The sequence below is a fragment of the Aplidium turbinatum genome, chromosome 15 (genome assembly GCF_918807975.1).
Source record: "Aplidium turbinatum chromosome 15, kaAplTurb1.1, whole genome shotgun sequence".
In the NCBI taxonomy this organism is placed as follows: domain Eukaryota; kingdom Metazoa; phylum Chordata; class Ascidiacea; order Aplousobranchia; family Polyclinidae; genus Aplidium; species Aplidium turbinatum.
The window spans coordinates 5,355,860-5,377,567 of NC_137486.1; the positions used below are offsets into that span (position 1 = coordinate 5,355,860).

General features: G+C 36.4%; 1 protein-coding gene across 2 annotated transcripts in view; it reads left to right on the forward strand.

Moving 5' to 3' along the window:
- Positions 1 to 1,793: 1,793 nt before the first annotated feature.
- The window catches only part of LOC145784662 (ras-associating and dilute domain-containing protein-like), a 43,602-nt gene continuing 23,687 nt past the window's right edge, over positions 1,794 to 21,708 (forward strand). The window contains exons 1-3 of one of the 2 annotated variants that reach the window (XM_082596528.1): positions 1,794 to 1,987; positions 4,068 to 4,182; positions 6,314 to 6,503. In XM_082596528.1, coding sequence (XP_082452654.1) covers positions 1,794 to 1,987; positions 4,068 to 4,182; positions 6,314 to 6,503 — 499 coding nt within the window. Of the gene's footprint in view, positions 1,988 to 4,067; positions 4,183 to 6,313; positions 6,504 to 13,447; positions 13,524 to 21,708 lie in introns of those variants that run through there. The other variant, XM_082596529.1, reaches the window with a different exon arrangement.

The window sequence follows — 21,708 nt, forward strand, 5'->3', positions numbered from 1 at the left end:
TCAATCTGTGATACCATGCGAGTTACTGCTTCATGGTTTCATTATTTGTCGTTACCAGGATTACGCTCGGTTGTTGATAATTTGGATGGCGCATGTGAAGACAAGAAAGCAAATCTTCGTGTCCACTTTCAGTCATGCCATTAAACGACTTTCCAAAGACACGATTTCATGTTCTTGAGATGTGTTGACCCGGGGTGCTTTTGAAAGTTGTAACACTCGTAACAGGGCTCTAACCAAGCAGCCGATTTCAACTGAGTCCGGATGTTTTTTTCAAATAAAAGCTTTTATCAGGTTGTTGCAAGCAAGGTTTGAATAAAATAATTCTGATAGTACCCCTATAATGGTGTTTGTTGCTTTTTAAGCTCAGCAAACCAGAAAAAATTAACGAGAGCCTGCTGTATCGCTGAAAATTGAATGAGGCTTTTCCACTAGGCATTTAGTTAAATAACATGATGCGTTCTGCTGGTGCAAATTAAGCTAATCCATGAAAAGATGTATAAAGTGACAATCTGCTTTTCTTCCGACGTCTTGTCAATCAGACACCACTGACTTCTTCATGGAGCTAGACCAGGTAATGACTACCTGTACCTGTCTATAGGATGGCAAAAAACAAGAAAGCCTACTATGTTGTTATTTCTTTAAAAAAAAAGAAACTATCTATGTCTGTCCAAAACAGTGGCGTATATTCAGGGTGTTCAAGGTGTTCACTGAACACCCCAAGAAATCCAGAAAAAAAGAAAACTTCCATCGGTTGTCGATGTTCTTTACTTTCATGATATTCTAACATCTTGCTGCATGCTGATCGCTTTCTTTTCAATTGCAAAACTCGTCCCCTTCTAATTTTAATACTCCAACGTTTGAGGTAATTGCCTTTAAGCTGGGTGTGCACTGACAGCTTGGCGAGTGCTATTTAAAATAAACAATTAAGAAAAATGATGTCACAAGGCAGCGAAAACAGCAATGGTTTTAGTTCAGCTAGGCTGTTCACTCGCTGATCTGCACACCTTGGCGCGTCATTGGGAGAATCCCAGGCAATATCAAGTTTTAGCTTGTTGGGTTAGAGTTTGAGGTGATCAGAGCTGGAAACAAGATAAGATAAAATGTTTTTTATGCACCAAGTGCCAGTAAATTAGGACTAGCTTGTCTGAATCTGCAACAAAGCTTATGGCAACAGCCAATATCATTGATGCAGCATTCTAAAACAACACATCTAATCGTTTTGTAATTAGAGTGTTTTCATGTTACTGGTATTGTACCTTATTTGATATTATTAAGTCTTTCATTCAATACGCGCTGTCAAATAAATATCTATTTTGTATTCTTCTCCATTCCGACAACATTATTTTTGTCAGTTCTGTTCATGTTCAGAATTTGTGCTGAAAATGCTCTCAGAACGCACCAAATTCAATGTTAATTTTAAAAATTTTCTGGGGGAGGCCCCCCAGACCCCCCGCTGTTGCTTTGCCGTTTCTGAACACCCTGTCAAAGTGATCACGGTACGCCACTGGTCCAAAATAATGCAAATTCATCTTTAGACAAATTCTATCTTTAATCAAAATATTACAAGCATCTGCTATTGACTCTGTATTATTTTTAGAAAATAAATGGAATTTCGTTTAAGAATTTTTGGCCTTTTTACTCTGGGATTCCACAGTAAACTCAAGAATTTTATACAAAAGATTATTATCTGAAAGTTTAAATATCCCATTAAACATCATTCCGTACTTTTAATTTATTGATGTGACCTCAAGAAAAACGTGCATATCTGAACTAGAAGAAAAGCAGAAAACAACATGAATTCTACGAGCAGTTCTCCTTCCCTCTCAAGTGACAAAGATGATGCAACTCGCAACCAAGACGACAGACAATCAGAAGACATCGTTTTATCCCCCAAAGATCTTCTCCATGCTTCTGATCCCAATGTTGCCCTAACAAACCCAGTGATCTTGAGCCATCTGCAACAGTTACATGACAGAGCAAGACGCAAGTGAGTTGTTTTAACAAAAAGGGTTACCGTATGTTGTAGTATAGTAGTAGAAATTATTTGATGTTCTTTAGTGACAATTCTATGTCATAACCATGATGGATTCTATTACACAAAGCTGTTAATAATTTGAGTTGCATGTTTTCAACATACACTCGTAATAAAACACCCTTGGTTGGTTTTCTATTTATCTTTTAAATCAATAAATGACATAAAACTCTAAAGTTTTTGCTCGAAGTCAATCTTTATACTATCGACGACTAGCTATCTCCCACACAGCATTACAATTTCATTTTACAATTTATTTGTTGCAGAACCTGATCCTTTCTATAACTTTAGCATCTTTTCACTATCTTTTAAATCTTTGACACGACTAAATTAAAACTATCTTTAAAAAGCATTTTTATAGGTTTAAAAAAGAAAGCACAAGTTCTCTTCAATAAACTCAGTGCTTAATAATAAACTTACTGCTTTCCCAGTCCGAGGATGAAGATTCATTCAATCAATCAATAAAATATAGTAAACACCATCAACAATTTAGTTTGACCAACAAAACGAACTTGATTACGTCATACACGCACATCATGAAACATTTTGCATGCAACGAAATCAACGCCTTATCAAATGGATTTGTATTAAAACGTTTGATACATTAGGAACGTTTCTGAAATAATGCAAGGTGGTGTTTAAGCCCACTTTAAGCTTGTAATGGCAACAAGCCAAATGTGGTCACATGTCAATAAGTTGCTATAAAGCCTCCAGCTCCTAAAGTAGTAAAAGGAAAGTGTGTGACAATTAAATGTTTAACTGCCACTCTGTAAACTGTAAAGTTTAAAATTGAATTTATGACTTTTCTATTATAAAACGTCGTAATGAAAATAATGATCTCTGTTGAAATTAACCACTAGTTTCAACTCTGTGATTTTCATCATCAATTAAGGATTTCACAAAGCTGAAAAAGTGGGAAATAACTTTTCATCCGAAATATAAATTATAAAAACTACCAACCACCTTATTCCTTATTATCGGAAACTTTCACACAAAAACAAGTTCAAGCACTTAATTATCATTTTGAGAGATAATATTTTTTTCGTTTCTTATCAGTTCTATCTGGTCAAGTGGTGATATCGTCTTTCACGATATACAACCCCAGAATATATTTTAATGTATTTTGCATTATAAACAATTAATACTTTTGTTTATTCAATTTCCTATTATTTGTCGTATTGGGGAAAAGTTATATTTGGGAAATAGTTATGTAACTTGTTTTCTTATTTTCAAATTATTTAAAAAAAGGATAATAGCTTTGTTGGACTGGTGTGACTGAAAAATATAAGGAATAAGCTACGAGGCTACCGTACAGCAGTGAAATCAATTCTTTCTTAATTAATGTCGTTGATAGATAAGCATGTTGTTGTGCAAAATGCCGGCATTAAAACAGTAATTAAGTTGTAACATCACATAATGCCCTTTTGTAGTGTTAAAAAAACATTTTTCGTTGCTAAAAAATTTATATTTTTCCCCATTTTTGTTTCTAGCAACTACCCACCGAATGAAAATACTCTGCCAAGAGGTGCTGCCGAGTGGTGCTGCCTGATTTGTTGCATTATGCAGACTTTTCCAGATTTTGCCAGCTTTTAGTAACGGTCTGAATAAATTTTCTAAAAATAATATTTCAAGGATTATTTGTAGTACTGTCGTCCTTATGTGACAAATTGGGTTTTAACAATAACAGGCTTAGAAAAACAAAAATAATTTGATTCGGAAAATTTCAGTGAAACTATCAGCCACTTACTACTAACAGTCTGATTAAACGTTTCATGTTACATCTCCTCATGTTCGTTATTTTTCCTAATATTTTACTGGTTTCCCAAGACAACAAAAAGCTGTTACATCATCGCAAGTCAGAAAAAAGTAAAAAAAGTCTTAGAAATTTGCAGACAATAGCAGCAGCGGTCGTCAAAGTGTGTAAAATGTAACGAAGTATGCCGCACCTTCAGGCAGCAATGAAACAATCTAATTAAAGTGTTTGAAAGCTTTGTATTCCATGATTCAATGTGACTTTCCGCTTGTCTTTGGACAGACGCCAACCTATCCAGGATGACGATGAAGCGGAAAACAGACTCCGTTTACGGACAAAGATCAATGCTTTTAACAAACGGAGCCAAGTCGGCGCATTCAGACTTAAGCTGGCTGAGGTAAGAACTTAAGTTTGTGGTACTGAAGTAAAGCAAATTTCCTAAACACCCCACCAGCGTCTGAAGTCTGGGATTACCCGAGACACGCTCACGCAAAGGTCGAGTGCTCTGCGTTGTTCGGAACGTCGGGGTCACCAGTGCGGGGGAAGGTGACTAGTCCTCACACCCGTTGGTCCACGCTGCTTTTCATGGAAAGTGAATGCTCCCGATGTTGGGTTGCTCATCGAAGGCAAGTCGACCCTTGTGTTCTGTCAGAAACAACGTAAGTTTATGTTATCGAAGTTGGTTACCAAAGTGTGTTACCAAAGTTACCGAAGGTTTATGTTTACCGAACTTTCGTGCCACAAACGAAAACTATTTCATGTTGCAAAGAGTACAGTTGACCTACTATACTCATTGCTTCATTGCTTCAACAATTGGCGCTCCAGTTGTTTCAGGAACGAAAAGACGACTGATTCTTCTAACTAATTCATCTACTTGTTTAAACTATCAGGTTTGGTGGCCGTGCCTAACTATATTTATCGATGCATTTATTACATACTGTAGGGCCATACCTTAGAATTAGATCTTTTCATGCACGTCTTAAACCATTAAGGTTTTGCCACCTTTTCCTTTTGTTGGTTTTGTTGCTGTATTTTATTTCCACAGTATCGTTTCTTCTGCATTCTGACAAAGAAAATTAAATTGAACTGAATAAATATACTAATTAACAAATTTACAGTTTAAATATTTGCCTGTTTTTAGCAAATTGAGTACAAGTGATGGAATTAGCATCAACTGGTAAAATCGATGTGCAATTTTACAATATGTTCAAGCTTTTTCAAAAAAATTTTAAACGTGAAAAAATCTTTTGATAAGTTTTTTTTTAATGGGCTACAACGTTTTCGAGTGAATGTAAGATAACATGCTACTGTATGTAGCCTACAGATCTTTGAGCAACACTTCCTTTGATTGTTCGACCATATATGACAACTGTTTGTTTGTTCGCCTTATTAAAAGATGTTGCAATACGCTAAATTAATTTGTATCTTGTGCATAGGAAGGTGCTCATGTAATCGACTAAAACAGCGAATTTTGTACCACATATTTGCCGCCGATACTGGCTTGGTTGGTTTTGAATCTTTATCTTCGGACTGACGAAACCTTGATAGGTTATTTCTGGTAGTTTCGCGTAGGCCTACTTGTAGAGGCTCTTGAAGCAGCGCCGGTTACCGAGATTAACAGAGTGAAGTTTCCGATTGTTGAAGTGTTGTTGCCGGGGAATTATTCCATTCATTAGGTGTCACTGAATGGAGAGCAGTTCTGAAATGCGTTGCTCAAGTGCACACCCCGATAGTCGAACCAGCGTCGCGTGATCTTGAGCCGGGAGCGTAACCACTGAGCTAACGTGGCGGGCGATGCATTTGCGTTAAGTGGGGAAATGATCGCTATGACTATAAAACCCAATAACTACAATCATAAGGTTGCTGAGAGAATAATTTGGGCACACATGGCCAACTGGAGATGTGGCCTGATTTGTCACATTTTGCAGATTTTAATTTCAGCTACTGCTAGTGTTTGACTGACATTTTCTGAAATGTTTTTACTTTTTGTTGCCTCCTAATGCTATAAAAGCTTTTTGTTGCCTTGGGGAAGCAATACCAAATGAGAAAAAGCAAGTTGAAAAACGCTTAATCAGACTGTTATTGAAAAATTAACAGTCTGACTAAAATCTTCGAAATCAAAATTTCTTTGTTTTTCAACATGTGAGGATGTTAAAACCTATTGTGTCATTTGGGGAAGACAGTAAACAAAGCGTAAAAATCTAATTTTTAGAAAAATTTATTTTAACATTCGCGCAAAGTTAGCAAAACTTGGAAATTTCTGCAAAATGTGACAAATCAGGCCGTATTTTTAGGTAGCCATGGGGCACAGTGAGACTTCGGACCTCAAATAAAAACAGTTGTATGATGAACGCACTGGATTTAAAATATACCTGACGTGTTTTTTATAGGCCCCTAAATTCATCCAGGCCACGAGCCCAAAAGTACCCTTTGGACCCCTTGTTAACGCTACTGTATCCTCTGGACCCCATAACACACATGGCAGGCCATAGTTCTGATTCTGACGAACACAATGTTTGTTATTGCAGCCAACAGAGAAATACTCATACAACGGTCCGGTGAAATTCTACTACCAAGCGCCAGGAACAAAACATGAAAGCTTCCGCTTGATGACGCTAACCGATCAAGATCGTGTGAAGACAATTATGCCAAAATTGCGCCAAAAGTTTGCTGTGCCGGAAGATCAACGCTGCACAATACGTGAAATGATTAATGGAGGTAAGAAAACGTTATATCCTATTTTCTTAAAAGTCATAGGTTAACTTTTCTTTTGTGCTATTTTTTGCCATAATTCTTACTAACAGTATGTTGAAAGGTTTTGCCGTACCAGATATATAGCGTTTCAAGAGCACATGACTTGCAAAAAGCAGATTTTACATCTTTTAAACACATTTTTCAAAAATGAAAACCCACTCTACCGTTTAGTTTTGTTTATCGTTTTTCTTGCATTTTATTTCTACGAATCATTCTTGTGGTACGTGTGGAAGCTAGTGCTTACCCAAGCTCCGATGGGAAGTTTTTCCTATATATCAGAAATCCTGGATCTGGAGGGAAGGTATAAGATCAGCACAGTTTTAAAGATGAACTGTCTCATGATGTATTTTAACACAAAACTAAGCTGGCTGAGACGTGTGTCTAAAATTAGTACAACTAGGAAGAAAAAAAACTAGCAAGCCGAAAAAAAAACACTGTAAATTTGTCAAAATGCAGCCAACATTTTTTGTGGCAGAATAAAAGCAAAGCAAATTAGACCCAGGATCTTCAAAATGAGTTTTTTTATAGTAAACAAGGCTGTTTCAAACATAATTTACATCACCTGTATTTCTAACAGGCTGTGTCGTATGTTGCAATTTATATTTAAAAGTAGCAGGCATCACTCTTGTCACGACCAGCATCAAAACCTGCTGTGTCACATTTCAGTAATTTTCTTATCTAAGTAGTCATAGGTAAATGTTTCGTGAAAGGAAGTCAAAAGTGGAAAGAAGAAATTTACGTACTTAAAAATAGAGTTCTAGCATCCATTTCACATTGCAGAAAAGACGTGTGTGAAATATGTGCTTCGCAGACGAATAATTTCATTGTCCAAAAGCATTAACATTTAAAGCAATCAAATTCAGATGAAACAAATCGAGACGAATTTGTGTAGCAAGTACGAACTGAATATTGATGCTTGACCATGTGCCAGTCCATTTCATGGCGTAGATCCTCGGTTTCTTGGTGTCAGGACTCAAGTTAATGTTATCCAGTCTTATTAATTCTTCAGCATTGATAGTTCAATAAAAGTGAAGGAGACGCGATTAGAAGACCTCAGTTTCAGATTAGTTAGTTTTCACTTGATGATAACATTGTAGGTGATGCTACTGCAGTAGTTAATGAAAATGAACAGAGAGCACAACCAATAAGAGTAAATTGGTAAGACTAGTTCCGGTTTTCGTCTTTCAACTATTTTTCTTTGGTGAAAAATTTTATTTCTTAGTATCGTTTTGAATAAATGTCTTTATGTTTTATTTCAAAATAAAAGCAATTTGTTTTGTTTAGTTGTTAACTCTAAATAAAAGAGGCGAGAATCTCCTAGCGTAGAAATGTATATTAATTCAAGTTGGCAACATTGAGTCATGTTATTTTAAAGTATTGTTGGATATTTCTCCAGCTTTCCAATGTTCCAAACAAAAACAAAACTACTTCACAGCATTTTGAAAAATTGCATCTTGGCGAAAATTTCATTTTACCTAGCATCATGTAACAAATACCCAGACAGCAAAATCCGTCATTTTTACATTTATTTAACGTCTGCGGACGAGATGGTTAGTGGCACAGTCAATACATCAATGAAAACATCGCCACATGGGGCGGTAAAGAATAAACTCCCAGCTCCATATAAATATAAAGACGACAAAAGAAATGCCATTGTTTGACAAGAAAGTTTTGGTTGAAATGAAACTTTGGTTTTAAATATGAAACTAATCTTTTTTCCAAATTTCATAAGCGCTCGCAGGATTTTAGAAAAATAACGTTCTTTTTGGAACCTACAGTCTGCTCAACCAATGTCATTGCTTTTCTTTGTACTGAAGATTAGACCCCAGCCATTCTGATGACGTTTCTTACCCCTCGCCAATATCCATCTTCACAACTCTCAATGCCAGGAATGATAACATTTTTGTTTGTGTGAGACAAAAATTGAACCAATGCAGAATGTAAAATTTTTTAATTTTTTTTGCTTTTAAATATTTTTGTTAGATGATGAGCATTTTATTTAAAACATAATCTTAACAAACTGCTAGAATTGGTTTGGGTAATGAAATGATTCTGATGTCTCTAAAACTCCGTTCTGGCTTCTGGCTGTTAAGATAATTGCAAGTCATAAAATTAACGGCTAAAATATTTGAATAAGTTACATTCTATAAGCAGTTTATTTATGGCCATAAAGTTCGGGTAAAATCTTACCGATTTAAAAGTTTATTGATCACCAGACGACGTTCCACTTTTTTACTTATCCATGGTTTAAGGTTTGAATTAAACCAATCCAAAAGGACAAAGCCACTCCGTGTCCACCTTCATGTAATTGTATACCATATAGGTTACAGTACGGACTCAACCGCGCATCCTCGGTAAGTTTCCAATTAAGGTCCTTCTGACAGCCACACAGGCACTCGTACTATTCAGCCACACGGCTATCTTTGGATAAGAAACATGGCTTTTCATCAAATGGTTTGTAGGTCTTTTATTTATTTTCATCTTCTGTAAACTAAAATGGTTGAATGATGTTTACTTGGAATATGAAAGCCAATTAAACAGACGATTTCAAAGAAGTGTTGATAAAAAAATTAATAAACAGCAAGTTATGTGACTGAACACATTTAACTAAACTACCATAATAGACTAAACTAAACAGAAAATCTACGTATGTAATGTCATACCATATTAATAGAACTCAGGAGTCCTGACAGCTTTTTTCAAAATGGGCTAAATATTTATTCTAACAGAGTCTGAAGATTGACCCAAACACAAACCGAAAATAAAAATATCAAATGTTTTGTACCACGAAAACGTTTGGACATCTGCAAATCTATTGTGAGATAAATGATAAGCTTTCGTAACCTTAAAAGTTTTAAATCCAATAATGCTGTTTTTTTTCGAAATTTTGTGAAAAGTTTTTTGTTGATAAAACGTAAAAATATAGCCTATGCGCTGCGCCTCTGTACGGCTACACTGACACTGTCTGCCTTGTAAAGCGCGGAGGAGCAACGAATATATGCGATGGTTACAGCGCTATTAAAAACAAACATTATTATTAATAAACATTCCTCGTTGGTAAGGCCCCCTTACATGTAATCGAACAATCGGAGATAATAAATCTTTGTCAACCGCGACTTGCAATCGAACAATAGCCTACTGTAGTATGTGGCTGTGTCTTGGCCAGGACAACTTAAGACATCCCTGAAGGTGGACACGAAGATTGCCTTCCTTGCCTTCCGTCTACATAATCTAAATCTTCAATCACCGGGTACAAGCCTGGATACGACACACGCGCAATACTGTATGTAAATTGCGATCTCTTCATTTCAATTTTAAATACTTTCCAAAAAAACTCAAACTCAAATGGCAACATTATTTTCCTAATTAAGGTCTGGGTTGGATTAATATTAGTTGGCAATATGTCGCGTAATGTTGTTTTCCGGTGGTAGTAACATCTAATCTGTGTCTGCTATTTTAAGCTCAATTAAACTTTAGGTTTGATTATTCTTAAGTCCACTTGAAGTTGTGAATGTGTTTGAAGTACATGCTGGTTTGCTGGAGTACAAAAGGAAACAACATTATGTCACATAGACGTTAAATGATCTTTAATTAACGGCAAATTAGAGTTCCTTTTTGTCTCCTACTATGTTCAACTGTTTCTTTTCATTGCGTTGTACTCATTGAAGCTTTAGTGGGAGTTTTACCCTGCAGCGCCCAATTGGAAAAGTAGACTTCTTACGCCACTTCAGCAGTGAAACGATGTAAAAAGTCAGGTTTTGTCAGCTGGCTTGTGAAGCTGATTGCTGATAGCTAATTTCTTGTTCTCGTTACCTGTTGATATGTTTTTTGGCAGCCGATTGTAGCAAGAATTGAACGCTAAACATTTGATCTTGAAAGAAAACTGCAAGTGTAAATGTGACACCCAGACAGCTAAATCGGTCATTTTTACATGCGTCTGCAGACGTTGAATCAATGTAAAAATGACGGATTTTGCTGCGTCCGGTTGAGAACGCCATTCTGACTACACTTTTCATATCTACATTGTTTGTATGAGATTCATACAGTTCTCACATTTTAATGGTTCTGTGGGTTTTGTTTCCAGAGATGTTGGTTGGGTCCTAGTTTAAAGAGAGTTAGTCATTGTTTTGTGCTAACGAATCATCGTAAAGTTGCAGCATTGCAGTGATCAGTTGAAAGAAGGAGTTGAAATTCTGGCGCTTTCCAGCAACAAAAAGAGCAGATGTGCTTGATACAAAATTTTTCATTGCACTTTTGATAAGAATTGCCAACAATGGCGGAAATTAGATACAAGGTAGATACAATTTAGATACAATTAGATACAAATACCTTGATAATGTACTTTTTAACCCGGTTAAATAATAACTGTGATCATATGCTAATCACTCAGGTAGGTTACTAACTAGTAGCAGAGACGTTTACAAGAATCACATTTAGCATACGTGTGCGGGCTTTCACATTGTGGTATCACAGAGAAAGATATTGAATTCCATACACTATTGTAATTGTAACAGCACAGTTGCAACGTTATATCAACATAATATCACATAAACATTTACAAAACAATCCGATTCTATCCAACCTTAGGAAATTATCAGACACTGGTTGTTTTTTCATGAATCTGAATCAATAATTATTATTGACAGAATACTGTTGCAGATTGTAAGAGCGTCAGTCAGTCTGTGCGATGACGCTAAGTATAATGTTGGACGCCACTGTTAACTGTGGCATTGCGAACGTGATATTTATTCTTTAATAACGAGATTGAAAGGTGGTTGAAGGTGAGGTATGGCCACATAGATTGATTGTAATTATTTCAACGTAAACTGACCGGGATTTTCACAATAGGAAGGAAGGGAACTGCAAGGGCAGAGGCGTCCAATATACTTCTTGCGGTACTCATTTGTGTGGTACGTCGCTTGAAAAATGCTGCTTTATAAATTGAAATAAAATGTTGGTTTATAAATTGAAATAAAATGTTGGTTTATAAATTGAAATAAAATGTAATCACGTGTGTGTTTATGCTTTGAGAACAGTTTAACTGGTTTAAACATATAAGTCCAAGCTACAGATGTGCCGTTCCTGTAGGCTGTTTGTGTAATGTGTATTGCATGCGTGCAACAAGCTTTTGGCAGCCATATCGCCGTTAAATCAACGAAATGCTATGACAAAGTAACGTCGTTAGAGCCTTTAGAAAGCTCAGTCACCGTGTGAGGTAATGAAAATTGATCCAGTCAGGCAGTCGGATGACAGTATAATGAGCTGTTTGCATAACTCTTTAAGGTCAGTCAAAGCATGCAACATGAATATGCCTGATCAAGGCTAACGCTCTCATGCACATTGCACATTTGTTTCTACCTAGTGTGCAACCTACGCATTTTAAACATTTTCTAACTCATTTGTCATGAGCTATAAAAGTGCTTTTCAATGTTGTCTAGTTACGTGTGCAGAACATTTTCGTAGAAGGGGATTTTGAGCAAGGATTTTATGCTGTTGTACCAGGCAGGCTACTTGAAATTGTAATTGTGATGGTTATTTTTACTTTACGCTAGAAATGCTAAAACTATGTTAAGACAAAATTTGCATTTTCTGTGAATACTCACGCCATGTTCATGAAGCCTTTCACAGAGTCACGATTGGCGAAAGTATAAAAAGAAACTCTCAACTTTTTGACAAATTGTCAAACTTTAGAATTGTCAATAGGGTAAATCAATTTGGTCAATGGCACGGATAAGGACAATGTTTTATATGAATTTCCCCATACAAATTGTTACATTACGTGTCTGTACTTTTACTATGTTGTGGCCTGATAGCTGTATTTCTATTTTCATACGGAAAACTTGTTATATCTATGCCACACTACAATAAAAACTGTTGAAATGATAGAAACTCACACATAGAATTTAATGCCTTGGCAATTATTGAACATTACCACACGAGGACTGTCAGAATTAAGCTGCAGATAAGAAACACAAAGAGGGTAGTTTTTCTTTTTATATGCAATCCAGCAATCCTATCAAATCTATGTCGCACTACAACAAAAACAAACTAATAATCTTTTAATATGTGGTTCGTGGTTCACTTGGTTTAAGTGCGGCACACTGGACGAACCACATGTGGAACACGGAGTGGCAAAATCACACCTCCACGCTCCGTGACTTCATACCCGACGCCGATCCCCGTCCACCAGGGATGTCCCTTGCAAGGCTTGCGTGGGTCAGACTTAACCGCCTGCGAACTGGCGTCGGCCGCTTTCGTTCGGACATGCACAAATGGGGCCTGGCTCCTTCATCAGAATGCGAGTGTGGTGCCACGGAACAGACCGCAGACCATGTCATCCACCACTGCCTAACCCACCGGCCTCCACACGGTGCGTATGGTCTGAGAATCCTGGACGACGAGACTGCTGAGTGGCTGAAGATTTCCTGCCCTCCAATCTAGCCTGGAAAGATCGCTCATACGCCATCATCATCATCAATATCAAAGTTATATTAAAAATTTTCATACTCTGGCTGCTAAAATTAAGCTTCGGACGAGAGAAAAAAGTCTCTGACAATCAATCAATTCGATTTCATCGATCTCATGAAAGTGTTGCTGCAATTTTCCCCCTTGATTTTTTATCCTGTGCACCCTCTCCCCGCTTGCTCACTCCAATTTAATTTTTAATACACAAGTACACGAACATGAGAAGTGAGCATCAAAATATTTTTCAGAGCAGTTGTTAATCAACTGTAGGCTACACATTGAAATATCTCAAAACGTAATATCTATGTAAAAAAATAATTATCAGTCATACTTACGGCACGCGGTATTGTGTTACCAGTAAGCGTCAGTTCCATTGTCCATTGGTGACCTTTCTTAATAAATTCGTCCATACAATTAAATCTGTTTCATTCACATTATCATAACACAGTAGCATTGAGTTATTCTCTGTGATTCATTTGAAGATATTGCCACCACAAAGTTTCAAGCCGACATTCACGGGTAAATATTACATATAAATAATATTAATAAGAAAACGTCGATATTTGCTAGGTGTAGTTGTAGCAGGTTATATTTTAGAGTGTTTGATGGTTATTCTGTTGCTACTATATAATCTTATAACCACGTGTACAGTTTGCTATAATTTGTGAGAGTTTTTAAGTCATTCAAGTACATTTTTACAAAGTTTTAATTATGTACCTTTTAAGTCAAACTGAAAGAAAAACTTTGGCTTATGATTAACAAGGTATCAGGACCATACTCTTGCAGTCTACAACGTAAATCTGTTATGCAACGCTCCGCTAATCTTGTTAATCGTCTTGGCTGACGATTCGATTAAAAGCCATTGGTCGCAATTTGCAATACCGTGATGATTTTAAAGTGAAAGCTGCTTTTTCTTAGAATTCGTTAGCTCGTGGCGGGAGATAAATTATCGATTCAAAAATAAACCTTTGATGCCTATCCATCACGAGCATGTTACGTTGCAATGGCGCACAAAAACTGACCATTGAGAAACTTGAAAACCTCTTTGAGCAAGCTTAGTTGAATTTATGCAGGCACTTCAACATATGCTTCTGTTTTGCATCAATCCTTAACAAGTGGATCATGCATTCAAGGTCATTCATATAGATTCTACGTTAATGAGGGTTATTATGAAGGCTATGTGCTGAGCTTATTTTGATGTGTTTTACATGCACAAACTTCGATTGTGTTCGATTTTGTTGTCATGTTCAATATGAATCGTTGATACAGATATGGCCTGCCTGTGTTAATGAATCGTCTGAAGAGATTCAAATGTTTCAAAGTGTAGGCTACTGTAAATTACTTTCTTTGGCGATGTTGCATGGTTTTGAATTGAATTAACCACCTTGCAACAGTCGGCCTTGTCTTTTTTCTAAAGACGTTGTTACAGTATAAAAGGGACAGCTCTTGTAGGCTAAGTTTGCACAAATTTAAAAGGTACTCGAAATAAGAATAAACCCTATCAAATTATTGTTTTGAAAGTTTACTTGAAAGCTGCATTGAGCCCTGAAGGCATATAGATGCTTGCGTGACAAAACAGTGTGCAAATTGTCTTTGTTGTTCGGACTAAACGTGGTCTAGTTAGCGAATGAGTTTATGCGTAGATCAAGGAAAAGGTAGTTTTTAGGAAACAAGATCTGTTTTACCTTAGCTTTGTTTAACGATGCAAGACTTATTGGATGTAGCCACTTGGCAGAAGCCGTAGGCTTATTTCCCAATGCGTTGACCCTCTATTGAGAATTTTACACTGACTATCAAGCTATTGAAATACTTCGTGATCAGTGTTGTTTTAGATGAGCCTAGCATTGAAGATTCTTATCACAACAAAGTGTTGAATATTAAAGTTTCTTCTCATTATAGCAACACTTCGGATAGAACGATCTTTGTCAAATCTAAAACCAACAAATTGTCATAGACAAGATTGGAAGCGCTTTGTGGAAGCACGTAGGTTATGATGAGTTGACACAGTGTTGAGATTTTGTCACTTTAGTTGAGACATTTTATGAAAAAACTAAAATATAAACTTTGCTTCAAATTACATCTTTTGACAGTGTTTTGCTAAAATCCGTCAAATTCCAACTTTGTGTTGTTTTATACATTGATTGCTTGTGTTCTTCCTGCGACTGTAGACTAGAGTAGACTAACACAAGATGTTGAAATGATAACTATATTTTTATTTAATATACTTCTGTGTTGTGCCATTTGCTGCTCAAGGGATGGTTTTACCTGTTTCAGCCCCCTTGATAAAGTCAGTCGTGCTGACTGACGAAACGTCGGAAATGAAAAGCTACTTATCATTTCAACATCCTGTGATAGTCTGGTCTACAGTCACCGGAAGAACGCAAGAAATTAATCTATAATTACAACGCTTGATGAATCGTTCCATTCTGTATTCACGTTGGTTTGTTCGTTAATCTTCAATGAGATTTATGTAAACAAGAATTTTGAGATTTTGAAAATATCTAACGTCAAAAGTCGTTGTAACAGTTATAGGATGAAAATACAATTGAAACTGAAAGTTTTCATAATAATCAAATGCCTAATGTACTTCATAGCATCCAAGTTCAAAACAATTTCCAATCAGTTGTAATGAGTACAGATTTATTCGTATGATCTCCTACACGCATAAAAGCCTGGCCATTTAAGCACGAGATTAACCAGACCAGTCTCCAGCCTTGCAAGCAAAATTGTCCTTTTTTGCATTAATTTAACGTCTGCCGATTTTGAACCAATGTACAGTAAAAAATAATTGCAAACCTACTTTATCATGTGATTTAAATTGTTGACAAAACCACAATGCGGCAAGTTAAATTTGAACAACCAGGATTGAACAAACAATGTGCAAACCATCTTGTAAACAAAGCTGCATAATCGAAGAAGGCGCCGTCAAATAATTATTATTATGTCAACAGGTTTGTTGTGGTGGCTGTGCAACTGCTGTTTTAGTACGTAATTTAGCGTGTAACCGTCTGAAGTTATGCAAATGTTATGTCTATTCAATGTGATAAGATTTGCAATAAAAGCAGGGATGGAAAGACTTAGAAAAACAATTTTATGTCCACGCTTATATCGCTGGAAAAACATCCTTATTGTTTTTGTGAGAGATTCGTTTTTTGAGAGACTCTTGAAGATATAAAATTTCACATTAATCAAATTCCAATGGAAATTAATTCAATTTTGCTTGAATTTAACGAGACGTGTACGTACCAGCAACATAAATTGAAAGCCTCTCAACATCTGTTTGATCGATTGTTGTCAGATATAAAACTAGTTGTTTCAAATCATGAGAAAAGAGAGATATTGTGTAGGCAACAGTATCCTCTTTCGTTTGTTGTGTAATTAAATCTCCGTGTCTCTGTTTGTACAGTGCCGGGATCACAAACAGGAAGTTGGGAGACTTGGAAACAACCCCTTAGTATTGATAGTTGGAAGTGATAGGTTTCTGAGAGTAAATAAGGCGAATATTTATGTTTTTACGGTAGCTAAAAATAAATAACTTGATAAGTTATGTTGGGCAATAGTTTTTTGGAAACCAAACATCAAACGACATGAGTAAGGAAACCCTTAGTGTGAATCCTGACGTAACAATAGAAGCAATTCTTACGTCAGACTAAGGAATGCTTTGCTGCTATTCGAAAAAATGAGGGCTGTATAAAGCATAAAAGTAATCAATGTTTTGTTGTGTTAAAAATCTTTCTTCATAGGCTACATGGTTGCATGCTTTGTATAATTTGTTTCAACTCAACTTAAGTTTCTTTGTGAAAAGTTGATTTCATATCTTCTAAAGTAAAGTTGTTTGAATGCTATCAGTGTACTGTATAAGGCTCGGAAGGAAACATTTCTGCAGAGGTTGAATCAATATTAAAAACAGAAGCTAGATAACAAGGTGATAGACAATCTTCAATTCTAACTACAAAGAAAGTAAAGCAATAACAAATTTGCACGTAGAGTACAGCAGACTCAGAAATAAAAATGAGGGATTTTGCTGTGGGTAAGCTCTCTGCATGTTTGGACACAGTGAATGGTGCCTCAGAGTGCCACGGCACACAGATCGGGAGTCACTGCTAAAAGAATGGGAGAATGAAAGCGAAACACTTTTTCTCATCTTGATTTTTTTGTTTGCTTGAGATACACACCATTATTATTTGAAAATCGACTGATCTGCAAATTTTGACTGGGTCAGGGAGCACGAAATTGAGAACAACGGAAGGCGGCTAACCTAATTCATTCTTGCTTGGACAGGATTCATTTTAAAAAAATACATTCTGCCCAATTGATGTCCAACACTAGTTTTTATTGAGAGCAAGTTTTCGAGAGAGGACTTAGGACATAGGCGATATTAATTTCAGCACTAATTCTGTACTTAATTTGCAGAAGCTGAGAGTGCAAATGTTGTTAGAAAACTTGGATCGATTCTATTACGTAAATTCCCAGCAAACTTTACACACTTTGTGCTGTAACTCTCTTGCTCCAGATTTAATGACTTTTAAAAACGTTTAACCTTAGACAGAGAGGACTCTTGTTGGCAATCAGTTTCCCAGTTTCCTTTTGAAGTTCAGGCTTAGGAAGACTTTAAATCAATGAGATTGGGCCAGTGACCGAAATTCAAAGTAGCTTAATCTCTTGGTCAAAGTTATGTAGGCTAGCTTGTTTGGGTTTGGTGCAGCAGAGTCAGTGGCGATCCAGGGAGGCAGGGGAAAGGGGTGATCGCCTTTCCTAAAACACAGCAAAGTAACTTTATTCGCGTTGCTATTGCAAGGTCGAATTTATTTTGGCCTACACATCATTGGGTTTTGTTAAAATCCCCCCCCCCCCTAAAACTACTGGATGAATTCGGCCCTGAGCAGACTGCAAACACAAAGCATTGTTTTGATTCATCAAATATAGTTATTACTTTCTAAAACCTCTACAGCTTGTTAAACCCTAAAAGGGGGTGTCATCAGAAGGTCCTTATTCAAATAGAATCTTTTAGAATGTTTCTTAATGCTTAAAAGATATCGTGAGCATTGCAGGCAGTGTGGCCCTTACTTTTAGAAAGCAAAATTATGCAATAATGGTTGTTTTTAGCTACAACGTTGCTAAAACCGATCTTTGCTTATAATTGAAATTAGAAAACCAATTGAACCTAATTTAGTCAAATGCGATTTTATCGTCAGTTTTAGTTTTGTTCTTGGAATACTTGCAATTAATGGTAATACTTTATTTTTATTTTATTTTTGAAAAATTGGCTTGCTTCAATTGTAATTGTGGTGAGAAGTTTGGAAATGATAATAATAGTTTGTAAAGCAGCTGTACTGACTCGATGGCTGTTGTATGTTCTTGCGTTCTGTCGGTTGTAGAGGTTAGTTTTATCCTGCAATGTTTTTCATTTAGTTTAAAGTTGCACCTTTCTCACAACAGACGAATAAGAAGATTTCTTCCTGCATGTTCCACGCTATGCGCTTTGGGTTTGTTATTTTAAGTAAGAATTATATCTTGGTACTGCGGTGATACACACTTTTGTTTGTTGTAAAACGTCATTATTCGGTGTTGCCTGGCATTGATGGTTATCGCATTAGCTCATAGACACTTGGGACATGCACGTGAAAAAGTTTGAAAACATTGATTTAAAAGATAAAAGGATGCATGCAGGACTAAAAGATAAAACTGTTAGTTGAAATTCTACTCTGTGATCACGATCAGTACCTAACTACCTAGTAACGACACAGTTTATAAACATTGCCACAACGTGGCTCTTGTGTTGCATTGCGAAGCAAGCTGCTTTTAAACAAGCAATATCCTTCCTTTGTGATGTCACGTTGCATTTGTGCCAGCATAAGCCTATTTCCAGACTACTGCAAGCCTAAGATCGAATATTATTCGGTGCAAGGAGACATTCTTTGAGCCGGAGCGAAGGGGGCATACGTTTACTTGCAACCTAGACTGCGTGCTTTTTCGACTGTAATTTATAAAAACAGCGTGCTAGCGTTGATGATTGAAACTACAAATTTTGTTTTTTAGAGTAGCCTATTTTGAGTATTTCTGAGCAAGAAACGTTTGTGAAGCTGTAATTACTTTTCAGCAGTTTGTTCCTGCGATAGTTATTTTTGTAGGTCAGTGTAGCAATTAGCAGAAAGGATCAATGACTTTCGCCTGTCAATTCAACACGTGACACTCGTTGTCCTATGCAATCATAAGCTCGTATGAAAGTAGCTTACACATTTTACTTCTACAGCCAAAAAGTACGACCACAATCAGATGATTCATTGAATGAAGCTGTTCGAAACCAAATTATTTAGAAATTGATAATGAAATTAGTTGCAATATTCCTGTGTCCTGATGTAGTTTCGAAATTATAGGCCTATTCTTAGTGAAAAAATTTTTGTTGCTGAGTCCAAACTATTTGGTTTCTCATTTCACCCAAAACCAACACCGCATTTCGAAAGGGCTGTGAAATTTAAAATACGGTGACTTGAATGGACAAAAACAGAGAAAACACAACATTCTATTTGTTTAACATTCTATTTGTTTATTAACAAAAGATTCTATTTGAATAAGACCTTCTGATGATCCGTTAGGTGAAACAATTTGTAAAGGCTTCAGATAGTAATAACTATATTTGAGAAAACACAACATATACTTTAGAGTCATATTTTTGACTTTCAAAGTGTTTTGTTCAGGGGGCCCAGGCATCTCATTGGCATCGGCTCAAGTTATTCTTTCAACAGCCCTGTGCTTATCATTTGGCTTTGCTTCAATCGCAAACCATCATGTGCACTGGAAACGTCACTTCTCATTGATTGGAGTTTCAACAATCACAATTCCTTCCTTTCTAACACAAATATCCAGCAACGGATTCTTTTGCTGCATTTCAATCGTTTTCAATTCTGATGATTGATTGAATCTCTTTAAACTAAAGTTAATTGACCTAATGGAAAAGGTGTGAATGACATGGTCGTTTGTTTGCACAGTTTGTAAAGTCATTTGTATAATAAAGTCAATTGCTGCCTTTTTTAGGCCATAACCTGGAATGGTCAAATAGCGATGAGTGTTTAGAAAATTTGATGGCAAACATGACGTCTGGACCAAAATAGTTGCTGACAAACTTTGTTTGTTACAGCCTCAGCCCTCATATCTTCCCTATTTTTGAGTCTCACATCCTAGACAACAAAGTCCGTCATTTTCACACTGATTCAACGTTTGCAGTGAAAATGACGGATTTTGGTGTCTGGGTTGTTTGCTTCTGGAAATGCTTGTCCTGGGACTGAAAAGTCTCTTTGAAAACAAGGACACTTTTAGAATGTAAAGGTATTGGATTTTACCATTATGGGCGGAGATGAATTGTTTTCATAACTTCATCTATTTCTGGCTTTTTTAATTGTTTCCTGTTGCTGCTCGGAACCAAATCGCTAGAAATTGAGAAGTTTCTTCGACCTTGCAACCAAGTGCAACAAAACTACACAATAATTGGCCAATCAAGAATGTTTTGTGCAAATCTAACGTCATGAAGCATTTTTCTAACGCACAGTATTAATGACAATGAGAGCTTTTTCAATGCTTTTGGTACCTATCCATCGTCCACAGGAAAGCGACAGTCAGGTTGTTACTAGTAATGAAGGGTGACAGCCGCACAGAGCAGAGCAAGTTATACCGCAAGTTGTTGGCATTAACAGGCGTTTCAAGTTTTTTGTTACTTATGTGTAGGCCTACATATCACTTGCCTGGAATAAAAGCACTGCCGTTAATTTGCATTCATCAAATGCTGGCGTTTGCACAACAATCTAAGCTTTTAGCATAATTTTTCTACAGTAATAGCCTCTTTACCGTAGTCAAATAGAATCGAAAGAATAAATGTCGGTGTTTAAAATGGAAATTATAAAAATACATTTGATCTGCTGTCTTGCATCAAAAGAATTAAAAAAAACATTTTATGAAGTTCTCAAGTGACTGGAAAGATGTCATAGACGCGTTTTTGTATGCAAAATCTATAAGAGACCTAAACAGGTTTTTGAGGCCCAAAAAAGAAACATGTTTTTTAGCGGTGTCTTATTTTGGGGGCCCGAAACTGTCATTGATACCGAGCTTAAAGTAGCATTTCAACGGCCCTGCGGCCCTGCTCTCTTGAGCTCTTTGCACAACCGTTAACAATATTGCAAAACAGCGATATCGTTGTTACAAATAATGGCTTCAGATTGCTTAAACGAAATCATAAACATAGGTAGGGGTTAGGGCACAGAAGAATTGAAATGGCAAAAATTTGAAAACTGAAATGTTTTCTTTCTATTTTGCACTTTATAAAGTAGATACTTTTCTTAACAAACTGCCTTGGCTCTAGTCTAACATCGGTTATTGATGTCGCAATGCTTAACTATTTGTTCATTGAAAATCGTACAAATATGTCGTAACTATTTGTTCATTGAAAATTGCTCAAATTGTGTTTATTAACTTTTTTATCACGTTTTCATCTCCAGAAAGGTAACTGGCTCATTAGCTCAGTGTAATCAACCCCCGCTACAACGAAGCGTGACTTATTATCCACTATACGTCACTTCAGCTATCTTTACAGGCCGAAAAAGCTTGTAATTAACAAACCAAAACTCCGTCGAACATTAGTTTGATGTTTAATCAAATTTTACTGATGTTTCATGTAGCAGATCAACATTTGGATTCTAAATCTCTATCCTGC